General features: G+C 34.7%; 1 protein-coding gene across 1 annotated transcript in view; it reads left to right on the top strand.

Annotated features, from left to right (window-relative positions):
- Positions 1-19,082, top strand: part of GNAQ (G protein subunit alpha q) — a 121,668-nt gene extending 102,586 nt beyond the window's left edge. Inside the window, exons 6-7 of the mRNA XM_015653196.3 lie at positions 7,215-7,368; positions 10,798-19,082. Coding sequence (XP_015508682.1) covers positions 7,215-7,368; positions 10,798-10,988 — 345 coding nt within the window. The 3' untranslated portion in view covers positions 10,989-19,082. The remainder of the gene's footprint in view (positions 1-7,214; positions 7,369-10,797) is intronic.
- Positions 19,083-19,571: the final 489 nt, after the last annotated feature.

The following is a 19,571-nucleotide window of genomic DNA, read 5'->3' as shown; positions in this document are numbered from 1 at the left end:
CAGGGGATCATTAAAGTGACTTAATAGTCTGTAAATACGGTAGCCATCAACAAAACAGTTTTTGACTTGGTGGTCCTGTATTACGAGGGCAGAAAGCAGAATTGTAGAGAGGATAGGATTTCCGTCCTAAAGAGAGATGATTGAAGCTGGACTGAACACAGCCATGAGTAAAATGATAGGATGATAAAAGTTTTTCCTGCTGGGAGCAAGGAGTTATACCTGTTGACTTCCATGTAAAGATACACTCCAATGTAATTTCTTCTTTGATTCTAGAAAAAACATTGTATGACATGTGAAAGGAGGGTTTTTTCCTTTGTTTCCTTGGGGACCATCTTTGTCATCGTGTCAAGGTTTTTCCATAGCTTCTTCAATGCCCCTGAAGAACTCTTATTTGACAGTGGATATCTACATTAATGTAGTTACCTTCACGATACTTAATTTCCACCGAAGAACTGTCTTGCAGTTTTATCAGATGAAGGCAGAACAGGATATTAAGAAAATTAGGGTTTCAGTATCTCAGCCACAATTAGAAATTGAAACTGAATGAACTTTGTAGCGTGGTTTTCTGCAATGCTTTTGTGCTTCAAGTAACTGAATAAAGGCACTATTCTTTTCATTGATGGAAAAATTTATTGTTTGTAGATTGCCCTACAGAGAAAGGATAAATGTTACTTGGTTTGTTAAAAAACATTCCAGTTAAAATCTAATTTATTAAAATTACATTAAAATAATTACATGAAACCCAGGATAGGTATTTTTACTGTTAGCTCATTTGTGTTTATACTGGTATGGAGATGCAGGCACACATGCTTATATTTTTGAATCCGAACAAAAGTACATCTACAGAAGAGATGAGCCTAGATGGAACTTGTGTAGTGTTCATTTGTGTAATACGTTAACAGGTGACAAATTAGTACACTGTTCCAGTCACACTTTGTTTTGATGTGGGCAAAAATAAAAATAAGAAATGGCTTGAGGCTGCACACCTCAGAGTATGTTTACTCTTCAAAGAGGCAATTATCTGAACAAAAATTTTATTTTTTCATCAGAACTCTCACGCTGTTCACATATGAGCATGCTTCCACTTCTTTTCCAGCGCTGTGTTCCTTATTCACAGGTTAGTCATACATGGCTTAGCATGAAGGCTGAAAGAAAACAATTCTGAGATCAGAGGACTTCTGTTTTTCTACATCATAAATAAAAGTAATGCTTCAGTTGGCTGGTTTTTTCATCAACAGCCAACAATCCAGAACAATTGAGCATATGGCAGAGGGATAATAAAAACTTCCAGTTAGAACTGGAATTAATTATTAATTACTTTTTCCCATGGGAAATTAAATCTCTAGAACTGATTGTTTATTTGGAAACTTGAGAAAATAGCACAATAACTACCTGTGCCAAACCTCATTGCTAGATGTATTGTATCTGTTCATACCTGTCCACACAAATGCATATTTATTTTTGGCTTATGGATAAAAAACCTTTTGAATGTAAACTATCAGTGCTGGGAAAGACTTGCATTAGGAGGGGTCAGTCTTTCTATTTTTTGTTTAAGTGCGTGGTTCATAATGGAAATGGGGGGTTGGATTATCATGAACTGGCATACAGAGGCTGTCAGAAACACTGCTTGTAAATGTTGTTATTGGCAAAGATGTGACTGCTGCTGCTTTTTTTTTCTCCTTCTTCTTTTTGTTCCCTTTCCCCCCCTCCCCCACCAATAACCAGTGTAAGAACTGTCCAAAAAGGAGCTTTTTTCAGGGAGAATTTGATTTTAGAATATTTTCACTCAATTTTCCCAAATACATGTATGTAGGTATTAAAAAAAACAGCCAGTTCTGCCATTCATGTTTTATCATGAAAAATAATTTATGAGCCATTTTTGGATTTAAAAAGTACTTGACAGCAATACTTGAACCATGTTTTATAGACTACTCTATAGGCTATTTTTGTTTTGGGCAGTATTTTTTTTTTTTCTATTTTTTTATGGTTGTTGAACGTGTTGATTTGATGGATTTCAGCTGTCGCTTAATCTGTGTCTCTGCTGGGTACATAAAGTTGCCATGTATTTTCAAGTGCACTGCTGAAAATTTAGTTTGTTGGAGAGTTGAGAGTTCTTCTTCCAGGTGATTAAAAAATGCAGTTCTTAATTACAGAGATGTCTTCCCAGTCCTCTACCAGAAGGCATTTTTTCAGGTTAGTTTACCGAAAGATTGAAGACAGTGAACAAAATAAAGGAATTATTCCTGAGCTTTGTTTGAAATGGCCTCTGATTGCAGTTGTGTTACTCATCAAAATATTTGTACAACCATTGCAGCTTTTACTTAGATGACTAGCTCCCGTAGTAGAGCTACAAGATTATACTTCATACTGCTGGCAAAAATGCAAAGCACTTCCAATTTTGATACTACATTTATTTTTTTACATAGTGGAGGACTCTGCACTTACCTCCCACTTCCTCATTTCCTCTACTATTTCCCAGCTTTTGCGTGGCAGCTTCATTAAATTTTTAGACAAGAAATACGCTGTAGGTCTTTCTGTACAGATTGACATTGCTTCTGTGAAAATAATTGTTGGAAGTCTTAGTTGGATAATGGAGACAGTCCAAGTTAATATAGATTTGTACATTAAAAAAATTCACAGTGAAGGGTTTTGTCAACCAAAATAATAGAGTCCATTACAGTGACACTAACCTTCTGAAATACGAACGCTGCTTTTTCTGAAGCTCTCTTGCGTCAGTATCTCATTTTCTGCAGTTATCATCTCTGAATGCCCTCTGACTCAAGTAAGCATTTTTGCCAGCATGCATAAGTTACATACACAGAACAAGTTGTTCACTTAAAAGTAACTGTTTACCTCCTTGCCACCTTCTCCCTCACTGCATTCCAACAAAGTGTAGTTCCTCAGAATCTGAAATCATAATTTTTAACAGACAATGCTTAAATTGCTAACGATTTTTTAAGAGAAAAGTAATTACATTTTTCATTCAGTATGTGAGTTACCGTATGCCCACTAGATGCCGCTCTAGATAATCATTAAGACCATAATGGGTGAAACTACACTAGTGCTTCTCTGTTGTTTCAGATTATTTTACTAAGTATTTTCTGTCAAAGCACTGCTTGTTAGCTGGGAAATGCTGCTTTCCCTTCACTGGGTACCAGCTGACACAGCTCTTAAATGCTGTTTTAGCACTCTTGCAGGTGTTCTTCAGGATCTGACAATTGAGTGCTTATAAATTGTCCCAGTTGTGTTATTTCTCTAATTGCAGGAGTAATTACATTTTTCCAGAGCAACAGATAGTAAAGAGAATTTCAGTATTTATATCCGAACTAGAAATCATCCTTTTAGTAGGAAAATTCAAAGTGTACATATAAAAATAAAATGGGAGGAAGTATACCCCTTTTTAATTCATTAAAACTTAGTCTTCCTTAAGTTTGCATTTGGATAAAAGTGTGGGAGAACATGGTTGATACTTCTGAATGTAGTTGTGTTAATGCTTAACAGTTATGCAAAAACTTTCCATAAAATCTTTTATATAAGAGGTACATGATAGACAGAAATTCCATTTTATTTTTGTTTCATAAAAACATGTTTCTAGTCATAAAATTGGAGAGTCATGTGATTCATTAGTAAGTACAATGTGTTCTCTTTATATTTATTTGAATATTAGGATAACTTTGTCTAAAATTATGTAACCTGTTTATAGTTAACAAATTAATTACTGGAATGTGTCTGCTGTATTTCCTACTCTATTTACATAATGGTATTTTTACACTGGACTGGCAACTCTGTCAGGTTGTATGGAAGATGGAGAATTTTACATTGGCATCTGTATATTCTAAGAAGAAAAATAGAGGAACAGTTATTTCTGTTAGTGATATCTATATGTTTTTATGCAGTTTGGGATTGGCTGCAGACAAAAGCTGAGCAGGGAAGTTGCCTGGGCCAGCAGATGTTTAGGGATGTGGAAAAAATAATCCTTCTGCTCATTGTCTATGTGCCAAGCCAGGGAGGCTATCATGAGCTGTTGCTGCTTTTGAACAGGGATTGCTATTGAAGGTTGGCTTCACTGCTGACATTGCCTGTCAGCTACTGAGAAAGCCTTGAGCCAGATCCAGCTGCACATTTCTGTATGTTACTTATTCAAGTTTCAAGCAGCATTTTTTGTTGAAGCTGAAATAAAGTTTTTCTGGAAACAGTTTGTTGAGATAGAGCTGCTCATAAAAGGAGATAAAGTACTTTTACAGACAGTTAAATATTGCCTGCTCCCCATTATTGCTGGTTTGTTTTTTGGTGGGGCTTTTTGTTGGTTTTTGTTTGTTTGCTTATTTGTTTTGATTGGGGTTTTTTTGAAGAGCCACACCATCTTGCTTTGTTTGGCAAAGCTTCCTCCATGTTGCATCTACAGAAGGTCAGATAGGTCAGATCCCCAATGCTGGACTCTTCCTATATTGAATACTTTGTAATCTTATCCCTACTTCCAGTAAAAATACTGTAAAATGAAACTATCTTTTACACAAGAAGTAGTGTATCCTGTTAAACATAACTTCTTCTCAGAACAGTAGTTCAACCATATCATCTTGTGATTAATTAAACTGATTAAAAATATTATGGCACATAAATATATATTTAATAAAGCAAAAGAGTGAGCAAGCAAAGGAGCAAGCTATCATTAGGAACAAAAAAACAGTTTATGACAAATTTTAGAGGATAATCACTATTGTTGGAGGAATTAACTCTTGCATAAAAATTGTTTTTATCTGCTGTGACATCCATAAAAGTTGAATTGCCCTTTGTAATTCAATAAACAAGAGAGATAAAAGACAGCAGAAAGTTAAGCAGAGGTTGATTAGTCAAAAATTAATCACTTCATATTTTTTTCTTAATCAATCAGTTATAGTAAAATAAAATAATGAAACTATTATAGCATTTTAATCTGTTATGGCAAACTGAGGACTTATATTTCTTTATACAGGCAGATAAAAATTACTTGAAAATCTCTAGGCTGTCTTTTAATTCCTACAAAACATTTGCACACTACACTTATAAATGACAGTGTATCAAAATGTCAGTTCACCATCCTTGCACAATTTGCTTTGATTTCCCTTTGAAATAATTTGCAAAGGATTTATAAGTACAATTTCATGGTCACCTAATCTGTTAGGAAAAGCATGATAGGCCCAGAGCCAATGTCCTGTGAAGATAGTGTGAGACCTAAGCTTGTTTAGTCTTTTGAAGAAGACACTAATATTAGTAATACTGATACTTTGTAACACTAGCACTAAGTATTTCTGGAGTTGCAAGTGTTCCATGGAACTGAACTTTTCAAGGTGGACCCATAGAACTAACTCTGCTAGGTAGTTCCCATAGCCTTTTCTTAAGGTCTTGTTAAAAGAGGAAGTCTGTATGGAATGGTGAGAAGAAAATACCTCTTATTAACAATTCGTCTAGGGAGTGAAGTTTTATACTCAGCTGTGTTGACATTAGTGTTTCTTTCCTTTCAGAGTGAAATCCTGGCACTGTTGAAATCAATGGGTCATGAGATCTGACTGCATGAAAGCAAATGTTGTAGTGCTCTGCATTAGTTTCTCAATATATAAGTTCAGCTATTTATTTTCATGCAGCACAGCAACATGCAATAAAGTTTAACAGACCAAATAATTGACTTCTACTACAAAATTGAATTCGTTTACTATTTTGTTTTTATTTTCCTTTTTTATTTTATGTTTGTCTTGTGTCTTTAAAGTTCCCATTCATGTTGATGTTGGCCTCTCTAAAAGGCAAATTAATGGAAGTAAATGTACATTTGCAGCAAAACTGTCTGAGTTATCTGAGAAATTGTTGTATGGCTCAGCAAAATCAGAATCTGCAGGATTCATGTTCTTGTCATTCTCTGGAGTCCTGTTTGGTGGTGAAACAGTCTTTTTCAGGGGGCTGCAGCTTTAAATAATAATAATAAAAGGAGTAAGTTAGTTCCTGTGTTTCAAATCGTATTTGCTCTGGCTCTGTATTAACCAAATCAAGTCAGCCTAACTGTTCAGAACTAATTGAATTATAACATTATTCTACAATGACAAAAGAATGTTACTAATAGAAATAACTGTAGGCTTTGCTGGTATTTCAGCTATAATACAAAGTGGTTTCACGAGTAGCTGAGAAGTTAAAGGCTAATTCAATGACATTGTTACCAAAAATCAGTAAAAATAAAACTCCTCAGCCCCAATGTAGCATTAAGAAGCAGACATTCTTTTTTCAGCCAGATGCATAAGGGGGTAGCTCCTCCAGATATTGTGTGTGCTGAGTACAGGACATTTTCTGTTTATATACTGTGTTTTACATACATAGTCATTGATTGTCCCAGAATCAACATATATATGATAATCATTTCCCCAAAATCCTTGACATTTGTTCCCCCTACCTCTGCACGTGCATTCTTTTGTCCTGGGGGTCTCTTTGATGGTTACCTGGTGGTTAGCAACCCCAGACTCATACCCAACTGCCTGGTGAACTGTTAAAAGTTAGTGTAACTGGGCTGGCTAGTTGCTTTCCAGTTTTTCTTCCTACAGAATAAGCATTGTGTTGTTCCATAGGCTCTGAACAATAAGCATTATATTAGTCCACCAGGTGTAAACAATTCTTCATCTGGAAACAATGCTAGAAACAAGGTTAACAATTCACAATTTTTTAAAGTTCTGTCATAAGCATTTGGTTTTTTGGTTGACAGAATATTCTCAGGTTTTAAATTTACTTAAAGTTATTTTAAGCTGATCTCTAAGAATTGCTGAACTCTTTTCAAAATTTGGAAAGGCATGTAAAATAAATAGTGTTCTTAAAAATTGAATTGGTTGTCTTGTGGTGTTGTATGTGTCTCTGTCATGAATGACTTGCATTTCAGTAATGACCAATGTGTTGGCTGATTGTAACTGTGCATATTCAGACTTTGCAAATGTACCCTGTTACCATTTTCATGTTCATGACTAAAGTTTTAAAGAATACTTATGCTTAACTAGCTGAATTTGCAAAAGAAAAATGCCTGAAAATTGAATTTATTGCTTGCTTATTACTTTCAATTTAATTAATTGGATCTTATATATTAGTAGGAAAGTGCAAAATGGGAAATGGATACTTTGACCAAATTGAGTGAAAATGTATGAGTGTTTAAAAAAAAATAAAAAAAACTCATGACCACCAAAATTCTGCTCTCTCTTTTATTCCAGAATCGAATGGAAGAAAGCAAAGCACTCTTTAGGACAATTATCACATATCCGTGGTTCCAGAACTCATCAGTTATTCTGTTCTTAAATAAAAAAGATCTACTAGAGGAGAAAATTATGTACTCCCATCTAGTTGATTATTTTCCAGAGTATGATGGTAAGTATAATGGCATCAGAGCTTTATGACTTGTTTGAACTGTAGTACTGATAAATTGTGCTAGCCTTCGTTCCAAATGCTAGACAGATAGATCCTTTGATATATTCATTTTTAAAAATACTAAAAAATTGTAAAATGTGGTTGAACTTACATAGAATTTTTGGACTGCTGAGATTTTGTTTTACACTGTAATGACTCGTGGGTAGCACAGGAGAACCTTTATTGGGAAATTGTTGACTTCTGGATGAGTACTGTCATATTAGTAGTGAACCACATTCTGTCATTTTTCATAAGTTAGGGTGAGGGTTTAAATTGACATACATGAGTTAAAAATAAATAGAAACACATTTCTCAATTCTTCAACAGTCTTCTGTATTTTTGGTGTTTTGAGGTTTGCTTTTATACAAGCAAATATATTGAATACCTAAGGAGAAATGTCATAAGCTTTCTGGAACACTCAGAGAAACAAGAAACCATTCCTTGCACCCTTTTATTGTTCTTCTTTAAACTGTGTTTTAATTTTACATTAATTACGTGAAGTTAATGTGTTTGTTCTTAAAAAAAAAAAAATTAAAAAAATAATAATAATAATTTTGGGCTGGATAAGTGTTTCTACTAAAGGTGTACTTTCAGGAAGTTCTCATGAGAGAAAAAGCTACGTATTTTTAGGTAACTGAGTAGAGGAGGCCTTGGTAACAGAGAAAAATCAAACTGATATAATAAGAGGTGTAAAGAACTAAATTGCCTATTTTTTAAAAAGAAAAACAATTTTGAACTACCAGGAAGGAATAGCTGACTGGGAAGCTGAGAGAAAGATTAAAACTCTGATGTTTGATTATGGAAAGTAATAATGGGAAAAATTTACTTCTAGTTTTCTTTAAAGAGGAAGAGAACAGTAAAAAGCCTGGAGGATCAGATCATGTTATTTATGAGTCAGTGTAAATATAGTTTCATAGTAACATACAGAAGAAAACTGGCAGTTGAATAGAAATATATTTGTTCTTTTGAATTTACTTTGTGTAACAAAATAATGTGTAACTAGATGACATCCCAAAGGTGAGTAGACCCTGTGGTCACCTATGTTACCTCCTCTCAAATGTTAACAAACCCAGTGTAAAATGCTTGTCCAGAAAAAAAAAAATAGACAAAATTTGGACACTTAGTTCATAGAAACTTTTGAGTCTCTTGTTGTTTGCCATTGGTGAGGGGAAAAAAAATATGGACTATGAGGGATGTGGGAGTGAAGATCTGCAAGTCTTTGAGAATTGTTTGTTTCTTAATGCTGCAGATCTTGCAGAACCTATCTCCAGAGACAAAGTTACAGTTTGATTTGATTACTCTGGAAGCAGGGTGGGGTCTGTGCCTTGCAGAGGTCAAGGTGTGGTCACCTTTTCTGTCCCAGTACATTGGGGATGTGGGAGATCTGAGGAGTGTATCAGAAATAGGTATTTTTCAGCTGGATTGCTTCTCTCACTTTCAGAAGGGAGAATGTAGCCCAGGGTGAGAACTGCTGGCCAGGGTGGCAAATTGGACAGATTAAATTAAGGAGTTCTGCTGCACAGTGCGTTAGTAAGAGCTTTGAGAGGGAGGCTGAGCCTTGCTCCTAGGTCAGTTTATCACGTGAAGACAGGCTTTGCATGCTAGTCATATGGTAGTTCTTTTCAAAGTGTCTTACTTAGATCAGAATGACTTTGCCATCTAAATTTAACATTAATTGATTCAATTTGTTTAAGTTCCTGGGGTCATACTTTTCTGTGCTTGAACCTCAGTCAGATAAAAGTTTAAATAAGAATAGAAGTGTGAAAATTCAGGTATCTCTCTGAATAGGCTAATAGATTTTGAGAAAACGCAGTGTGCTACTGAGAAACTGTTTAACAAAATTCTAGGAAACCACTTAAAAAACAAAGTGATTTGTTTTGAGGAAATTGTTGTCTTTGGAAGCCCAAGAATTTTCTTCACAAATACTTGCATATATATATATATATATATATGTGCTATTGTGAAGCCTAATATTGCTGCCCTTCATCTGTAGAGACTGGTAACCAAGCTAAAGGCTAGAGCCGCTTGTGTTTTAGAACCTGTTGCTTCTAAATGAAGCAGAACAACAGAAATGTGTTGGACAGTCCTCTGTCCTGCCTCACAGAGCTTATTATCTGGTTACATCCCTAAATCTTGGAAAATATGTCATCTGTGTATGTATGTGCGTATAAATACATCTGTTCGCATGTATACATTCATGTATTGCCAAAGTTACTCCTCCCTGCATAGATTTGCAGCACACCAGAAAGTATGTGCTTTTTCTTCCATATATTCCCTCCCTAAATTTTAGTTACTCAAATTTGAAGTGTTACAAATTTTAAGCTTGAAAATAAGGTCTTTCATCCACTTGTTGAAATCTGTGGACATCTGCTGGGCACCAAACTACTGATTTTATAATTACTGAAGGACAGAGTTACACGTAACAGCTGGGTGCTGGTATTTGGATTTCTGTGTAACAACAGGACTGATGAAGAGAATAGGAGGAGGCAACAGCACAGAAATTGTGTGTTCTGTGGAAACCCATGTTTCAGAAACAGAAGAGCAAGGGAACAATGACTTCTGGTGGCAGCACTAAATAGTGGAACAGGATTTACCAGCATGTGGCTTATTTTCTTGCTTCTGCACTGCTCTTTTGGCTGTGAACATAAATGAATCTTCACTGTTCCAGGCTGCAAGTAATTACTTTATCTTCTGTGATCTTTTAAGCTGAAAATGTAGTAGTTTGCTTAGATTGACTCCGTCCTTCTGAGAGTTACAATTTTTATTTAGGACTGATAGGATCATTAACATACATAATTTAGATTCCAACTGATGGGTTAGAACATGAACCTTTTGCAGACAACAGTTTCAGCTGGAGAGCAGCTGTATATTTTATTTTCACTAAAAGTAAATGAAGTTCTATTGATGACAGTGTCAGACCCAATTCAGTGTATAATTCCACTATGCTTCCTATTAAAATCCATATAGAGCTAGTAAATCTTGCAGTGCTAAAATAACTGAAGTATAATTTAAATATAGTAGGTTTAGACTGAACATTCACCATTTCTACTAAGTTTTTAAAGATTTAATTATAAAGCTGATTTTTTTTATTTTCATTCTGTGCATTTATAAATCACCTGTTCTAAAACAAGTGATCTGTCTTGGTGAAGAAAGAAGATAGTCAGCAACAAAAGAGCAGCTCCAACTTAGTGAACTACTGAAATGTCCTTCCATCTTTATTTTTAATAGTTCCTACCAGAAGGAATATGGCTGGTATATGATACTATTGATTAGTAAAAGGTTCCCCATCTTCTCTTGCATGGGGATCAGAGACTAAGCCTTCCTTAATTTCTTTTAAAGAAGTAGAAATACAAAATTGACTTTAAGAAATCTTAATTTCTTTTCTTACAGGACCACAGCGGGATGCACAGGCAGCACGAGAGTTCATCCTGAAGATGTTTGTAGACCTGAATCCAGACAGTGACAAAATCATCTACTCTCACTTCACATGTGCTACAGACACAGAGAACATCCGCTTCGTCTTTGCTGCTGTCAAGGACACAATCCTACAGTTAAACCTGAAGGAGTACAACCTGGTTTAACTGTACCTGGGGGATCCTCCAAAACCAACTTTCCGTGATTGAAGATACACAAGAGGGACTGTATTATAATCTGTGAAAACAATTTGCATAATACTAATTTATTGCCGGCCTGGACTCTGTGAACGTCCACAGAGTTTGTAGTTAATATTATGATTTTATTTAAAATACGTGGAGGAAAAACAAAAGATGCTGAAGTACATTCACAGCACATTTCCTCATTTTTTAGGCAAAACCTTGTGACTCAATGTGTTTCAAATTCTCAGTTATTCATTTACAAAGGATGGCAGTTTTTTGCTGTTGAAGCAAAATTGAGCTGGTTTCCTCTTTCTCTAACCCTTTCTCTCCCTCTCCTTTCCTACTCCCCTTATCTTTTAAAAGGTACAATGGCCTTTTTTTTCCTCCCAGTTCCATTCCTGGGTGAAATATTTTCTGTTGAGTGATTTGATCAGTAAAACACTATCATAACAGTTTAAGTCATCAGTCATTCTAATTTTACAGTATGTACTTTCTTTGAAGGATCAAAAAGTATTGATACTGTGATTTTTAAATTCTTTACATGGGTGTCTTCATTCTGTCTTCACTTCTGTGACTAGAATATTGGGATTGCAAAGCAGAATTACAGTTGTCTAAGGATAATTAATTTAACCATTGTTTTACAGTTAAGAAAGGTGCAAAGAAGACAGTAATGAAGTAAATAAGACACAATCTGGGATGTCCGTGGAATATGTCTTTTTAATTGCCATGTGCCATTTTTTTCTCTCTTCTTTTGTTCACAAATGCCAAATAGGAAAATCATAGACACTACATTTTCCCCAGTGGCTACAGCCTGAAACAGTGTTTTTCTCAGTTGTGTGGGGTGTTTTTTCTTAAGTTAGAGCTTTTTTAAGTGTTCTTTTTCCACAGTAGAAAAATTATTTTTATTATACAAAATTCATGTTGCCAAATCTGGCTTTTTATAAAACCAATGCGTTTGAAACATAAGATACTGATTGAAATGCCAAATGGATGGGTTGGGAACTGACCTGATTGAATCAACTGCCAAGTGATTAACACACACAGTTTGAGCTCATATGTTCCCTTTTTTACAAAGTGTACCGTTTTCTAATACCAAAACCAACATGTAAGTGAATATGCTATGAGGTGTACCATGCACCTGCATGTAGTCTAGTAATTAGAAGACAGTTGAGATCTCTCATTTTATCACTTATGACATGAGATTGTTTTCTGAATAATGTCAAGGCACCTTCAGTTATATTACAAGAAGTTATTGATGAGAGATCATGTTCAGGAACCTTTTTTGATAAGGTTGATTGTTAATTGATTCACAGGCATTTGATAGGCTTTTGTACAAAATAGCCTCTCTCAATGTTCTTTAGAGCAGATTTATAAATGTAAATGAAGCAGTGAGAAAATCATTCTTGAAATTTAAATGTGCAATTTTTTAACAACAAAAGTGCAGCACACATTGATGAGCCTTTATTCTGCAGCTTAGGTTGAAAGGTGTTTTTTGACCAGGTGCATGATTGCTAGGAAGAAAACTCTAGAGTACAGACATGTAATTGGATTGATTATCTATAATGCCAACTGGCACTAGAGTGCACTTAACACAAAAATGGCTGCCATGTAGCAGCAAATGGGAGGTGGAAAAAAGAATGGCTTATTAATTGATTACCAAAGTTAACAATAAATACTAATGAGATGTTTTTCATCCTTAACCTGCCCAAATCCAAAATAATAAGGACAGTTGCTATTTTTTGCTCCCTCTTAAAACACCTTGTAATTTAAAACTGGTTGTAGGTATAGTGCAATTATGAATGCTAAAGTCATTGTACATACATATATATATATATATATATGGCAGCATCCATATTGGCTTTGTAATCATTAATTTTTGGCAAATTGAATGTGCTGTATTGATATGTATCTATGTAATTGTATTGTATGTCTTATAGCTAATTCACATTTTAAATAATGTTATTTTATTTACTTTTTTAAGAGAGAAGAATGTAAATTTTGTCAGTTTATTTCTGACTAGGGATTTGTTGTTGTTTTTATTTACAAAACGAAATACTATAGTACAGAGCGGTACTAGCATCGTGCTGTATAAAATCATTTGCACATTCCTGAGTAGAAGTAAATTGGAGACACCAAGACAGAGATGATTCAGATTCAAAACAGTGCTCAAATCTTGTCAGGGCTTTAAACAGCTGTTGAAAACAATCCTATTGGAATAACGTATGCCATTATATCTCATATTGGAACATAAGCTTGAAATATAATTTTTATTTGACTGATTCACATTAGGTTACTTTCACTTTTCTAATAGCTTTATTGGAAAAGTAAATTCAGAGATATTTCAAACCATTGTATGTGAGTGCTAATGCAGATGTATTGTTGCCCGAAAAACACCATGATAAAATGCAAAATAACAGTTTTTCAGAAATTGTGGAAACCTTAGGTATAAAAACAACAACCAAAAGGTCACTATTGTTAATGATTTTAAACAGTTGAAGTGCTTTATTTAATGAAGCTAAAGCAAGTAGATATAGATTATAAAAAGTGACACTGACATTCTGAATAGGGGATCAGAGCTGTGACTCTTTCTTAATATAGCTTAACAAAAATGGTCCTGATCATATTATAAGTGCAACAAAGCTTCTGTTTTCACAGTTTCACTGTTGATAATATCCCTTTCTTATTGCCTGGGAATACATTGCCCACATTGGATTCAGTGCTGTAAATGGAACTGTAGCCAAAAAAGGAAGGGGAAAAAAAATTTGAAAAAAAAAAAAAAAAAAAAAAAAAAAGAATAAAAAAGAAAAGGGGGGTGGGGGGGGAGAAGAAAAAAAACCACAACCAAACAAAAAGCCACAGGAGACAGTGGTGTCTAACAGAAGTTTGGGGTTTTTTAATTTTTTTTTTTTTTGTTACGGGATATTGGGTGGGGGAGAAGGAAATGTGGTTCCAAGTTTTGTATAAAAACAAAACAAAAGTTTACTCATGCTTTATAGTTATATTGTGATTGCAAAAGTTTTCAAGAGTGTGTGCCACTGGGCTATTTTCTGGTATTTTTTAGGTGAGTTGAACCTGTGGCAATGTTTAGATCATTTGAGCATGTTCTGGAAAAAAAAATACTCAGCATGCCAAGGCAAGCTTTACATGAATCACCTAACACAGCATTGCAATATGACAGTTTACAAAACATTTTCTTTTTAAGTAACACAGCTGTTCCCACTTGTAGTATATTCCATTGTGGTGGTGGTGGTGTTGCTGTTGTTTTAATTCGTGGTTTCTATTACGCCTTATAGTGCTCAAGTCCAGAAGTTTGTGCCTCTAACATGAAGCTGAAGGCAAAAACATCCAGACGGAAACCCTTTTAACTTTGCCAAAATAATGTGTTTTCTTTGATTGTTATAAATGGGGGACGAGGGAAGGAAAATGTCTTGGGAACCTGTGTATTCTAAATGTTCACTAGCACAAGAAAGCTGTAATACGTGTTTTACAGAAACTTGGAACTTGCCTTTTTCACGAATTAGCTGGCGCTGTCCTTACAGATGTAGGATGATGCAGCTATAAGGGCAGTTTACTTTTTATAATTCAGTCTCTTTTGATTGTCAAGGTGTTTGGACTGTACTTTTTAATCATACTGCCACATGATTGTGAATCGCTTTTTAAAGTTTGAAAATGGAGAAGAGACTTTTAATGCTGGATAACAGTCAGAACTGACTGCATGATTTGCAAAAACTATATGGGGGAAAAGGGCTGCATATAGATATTGCTAGACTCCCAGCCTTGAGTTGTAAGGTGCAGAAGACTTTCAGATTATTCAACCTCATGACCCTTTCCTTGTTAAATATTCTTCACGAAAAAATGAAATACTAGGAGAAAACAAAGACATGTTAACCCACATGAAAAAATAAAATTTAGACAATTAATTTATTACATGTGCTGCTATTCTTGGAGCTCTGTGTGTAGTTATCCTGCAGATTATTACATTAGTGAACTAATGAAGTGTTCACAGCATATTAACAAGGCCTACACATGATCTACCTCTAGTAAAGAGATCAGTAAAGTAGCTATGTTTTGGAGAGACTGACATAGGTAATTTAGAAAATTTAAACGTCCTGGTATGTAATTAACCACGGTATTTTAGAAATTGGCACTTTTACAAATGCAGTCCCTCTTTTGACATATATCATAAATTCTAGAATTTAATAGATATCAAACAACTAAAGCCTTTCCAGATTGTTAGTTTAGTAGAAATCTTGCAAAACAATAGCTTTAGTTTGAGAAGTGGAGCTACTGGTATTTCCTCTGTTTTTCCTTTTTGTTACCTATAACATTTTGAATTCTATCAGTCAAATTTTTCTGTCTAGTCAATACGTTGGAGTCACAATTTAGATGATTAAAGAATTTTTCTGTAAGTTTATCTTGAGCTTTTTCACAGTAGTCACTCTGCAGATAAGAAAGGAATAGAGATTTTGAAAACTGTCAAAAGATACATCAAGTTTAATATAAATCAGTTGAAGATTTTTTTCTTTCAAAATACAGTTTAAGCTTATTTCCACATTTACCATGCTTCAGGAAATCACTTGGCCAGTTCTTAATTTTTTTTTTTTCCTTTTAAGGAATGAGTGTCAGATGTATTTTTAAACTTAAGAGTATTTAAAAGTAACATTTGCTGTTTCTAAAGTGTCTCTTAAATGCATGTATTGTGTGTTGCTTGAGGGCCAGAAATAGGTTTTTTTTTTTAAAAATAATATTGTACTGTTTCTGCCACTCAAAAATGTTGTTGGTTAAAAATACAGTATTTTTGGCCACATATTCATACTATATAGCCTCTTCATTCCTTGAAATTAGTTTTTCTGGAATCTTCATTTGAGCTTACTATTCTCCCAAAATGCTTCTTATTATGGTAAATGTTGGAGAGATATTTTACTCCAAAATTATTTTTTAGTTATACATGCTTCATCATCATTGTCTAAATATTAGAATTTCCAGAATATCTTTGTTACAGCCAGATGTTCAAAACATTTAGGGTTTGTAACAGTGGAGAAGATAATCCAACAGTATTACAAGAGGTTTGGGATTTTTTTGGCTTGTGTTCAGTGGAAACTCAGAAGCATGGGAGAAAAGAAATAAAACTGCCTCAGGAAAAGAAAACTCAGAGTTTTCAGACAGTGAGGCAAATTTCTTAAGGATTTTTGGATGATTGCAGTACTACTGCAAAAGTAGTATTTTCCTAGGTCTTTTTGTTCACCTGTGTTGTGGTAGGAGTAACAGAAGCCAATGCGCTACTTTTCAGGAGTTTGACTCATACCTGGTCAACAATCACTGGATCTTAGATTATCATTATTGAAGAAATAGTATTTCAGGCAAGTTGCAAAAATTAGTTCATTATTAAGTGAACAAAACGGTTGAGGTAAGATTCCTAGAGTGCAAGCAGTTTGTCTAAGCAAGGACAAGAGTGAATGGTTCTTCTTCATTTTTCTTTCCAGTTGCAGAGTGTATGCAGAAGGATCAGTCTCTAGGGAAGGATTTATTTTATGTCTGTGTCTCAGTGAAGATAATGTCAACAAACTACAGTGTCAGTTGTGACGTTTAGATTTGTGAAATAGATGTAGAAACTGTATCTGTGCGGTAAGTTGTGCATACCTGTGATTAGAACCTTACATCAGATACTATGATCATCTCACCCCATATCCAAGCACAGGACACTGTCCCAAACATTTAGGAGTTCCAGAATACTTATAAATTGCCAAAAAAATACACAATTGCCAGATCCTTAGGTGCACACCTGGTATCAGTATGATACGAAGGTACCAGACACCCTCTCACAGCTCATTACTACCAAAAGGAGCTACCTTCCAAGACCTCTGATTCTGGTTTTCATCTGCTCAGAGCTTTGCCTCTCCCTTATGTCAGCCCTGCTGCTTTGTCAATGAACTGGGTGGGAAAAAAAAGACCTTATTTTTGCTCTTCTTCCTTGGCTGCTTTATTAGGCTAATTTTCAGGGGTTTCAGCTAGTTTGGCTGACCAATGGTTCCAAGAAGCGCTAAGCTGACGAGCTGGAAGTGATAGAATTGTGTGGCCCAAAGGCTCAGAAACGAGGAGATGAGGGAGTAACATTTTCCTCCCTAGAAACCTAGTGCTGTAGTTTCTAAATGCTTCGTTTTATGCACTTTGTGGGCTATTAGCTATTTTGGCTTGGAAGTGTTGCACTTGTCATTTTTCAAGGCCTTGATTGCATAGTTATTTCGGGGGAAAAGAATAAAAGTACAGAACAAGGACAAGAGTCACGAGTTTCTGTGTATGAGGAGTAAATGCAACTGTAGTCAGACTGAAACTTCTTAGGAAGTTCTTAAGGATGGAAAGTGTTAAGGATGGAAAAATACAACAATTGGACTTTTATTCATCTCACAAAAAAGAACCCCAAAACAAAAACAAAACAAAACTAGTTCTTTTCCAGTGAGATGTAAAAAGAAAAAGAAAATGTTTTCTATCTTATTTAAAATGCTGTGTTGCTGGGCTTGACATTCAAGGTTTACTCTGTCCAAGGCACTTCTTTCTCCATTCACACTCATTTATCACACTCCTTAATTACTTCCTGCCATCTAAAGAAAATACCGTATTGCTTTATGTATGTGCACTCTGGAATACTTTCTGATCCTTGTGAATTAAATGTAAATTGGTCTGGTAAAATTCAACAACAGATGATGTGTAGTACAGCTGAAGAGGAACGCACTCTCTGCTTAATATTGTTCCTCCTACCATTTTGTTTTGATTATTTTTTGGTATCTTTCCTTATTATCTTATCCTATTAGCCACAAAGAGAAGATTCCTTGACAAACCAGATTCAGTTCTGGTAGTCATAATGGAATTGATCATACTGGCTGCATTAAAGACAAATTGTGACTAAGAACAGCTTCAGAAGGTTCCTGTAATCAGGGGCAGATACAATTAGCCTTTTGGATAGGCATTTCAGAAAACAAAACTGTAACACTCTAGTTGGAATACAATCACTTGAAGGATGTAGTAGGCAAACACGGGCCAAATGTTGCCATTTTAGTATGTCATTTTGCATTGTTAGTAGAGAGCTGTTTGCTAAGATGTTGCTGAAAATTTGCCTTTCTCCTGCAGTTCTGTATGAGGTGGTTAATGCAATGATCAGGCTGGCACTCAACTGAAGAGATGCATTAATTTGACAATAAATTAAACTGTATTCTTGCAGAGACTATTGCATAAGATTACTTTATATGATGCTAACAACAACAAAAAAGATACTTGCATGCAGTAAATATTTAAGATATTGCACTTTTATACATTTATTATAAAGAGGAATCACTCTCCCTAAAAATAAAAATCCATGTATCTCACAATGAAGTATCTGGAGTCTCTTAACAACTGTCAGTTACTTGTGCACACAGGTGTGATTATTGTATAGTAGAGGCTAATTGATCTGTCACATGCTGCAGAATACTTGGTTTATTTCAAATGCTGATTTTGGAAAGAATGAGTAATGTTTTTATTAGTGTCTTGGTGACTACTTTTCTCAACATACTTTTAGGAGAACCCTCACAGTTACTGATAAGTTACTGATTTATTTTAGCTCAAGAAATCAACTGATTTACTATTCATTATCAAGGTTTTCTTCAGGTGTTCTAGAACTTCACTGTTTCATCTCACTTTGCTGAAGTTAAGCAACCTGAGTGTAATTGAGAGGCAAAAGGCTAGATATAAACATAGTCAAATTTGATATTTCCCTTGCATACTAATCTTTCAATGTATAAATCAATGACATGAATATAATTTAGCTGATGGAGCTATTGCTCTTGAATTGCAACAGGCTGTGGTGGTACTAAGAAGCAATCAGTTTTCCTTATATACATAATCATATTACTCAGATTCTTTACAAGGTGTCAGAAGTGTTCAAATAATGTTATGACTAATACATGTAAAAACAGTTAATTGATTTTCGGTATTATTTAATATGGTCTAGAAATTGTTGGAATCTCTTGTAAGAAATTATAGAAATGGTGCTACAAGTGGAAGATTTCTGTGGTTATGGATTAAATAATTCTCTTTTGATATATATTCCCACTCATATATGCTGATTTTATTTCTGCTAATATGAAACAAAAGCAACTCCACTGTAGATAGAAAAACATAATCCTCAGTTAAAAAAAAACAGAAGAATGAAACATTATATAGCTAGAAGGTAGATGCAGGGCTTAACCTAGATGATGATGTACAATGTAAATGAGCACAACAAATTTCCTTAGCAGAGAAAAGTTAGTGTAAACCAAGAAATCATTTGTGGGTTGCTTAGGTGACTGTTCAGTTCTTTAAAGTTAATAGGAAAAAACCCAAAAACAAACTGGATTTGAGATACTTTATTAGCATCTCCCTGGGAAACTTCGTTAAAAATTCTGCAGTACAAAGCAATGTAGGTTAAAAGTTCTTTCTCCCTTACTCTGATGTTAAAGAGTTAAGAAATATACACACCTACAATACATATATTGCAGGACACAAATGGATGCCTCCAAATTGCAGTAGAGGCGAATAGTGTAATGCTTCACGGAA

The sequence above is a fragment of the Parus major genome, chromosome Z, assembly GCF_001522545.3.
Source record: "Parus major isolate Abel chromosome Z, Parus_major1.1, whole genome shotgun sequence".
Lineage (NCBI taxonomy): Eukaryota > Metazoa > Chordata > Aves > Passeriformes > Paridae > Parus > Parus major.
Note: the sequence above shows the minus strand (reverse complement) of the source record. Positions and strands in the feature narration are given on the sequence as shown.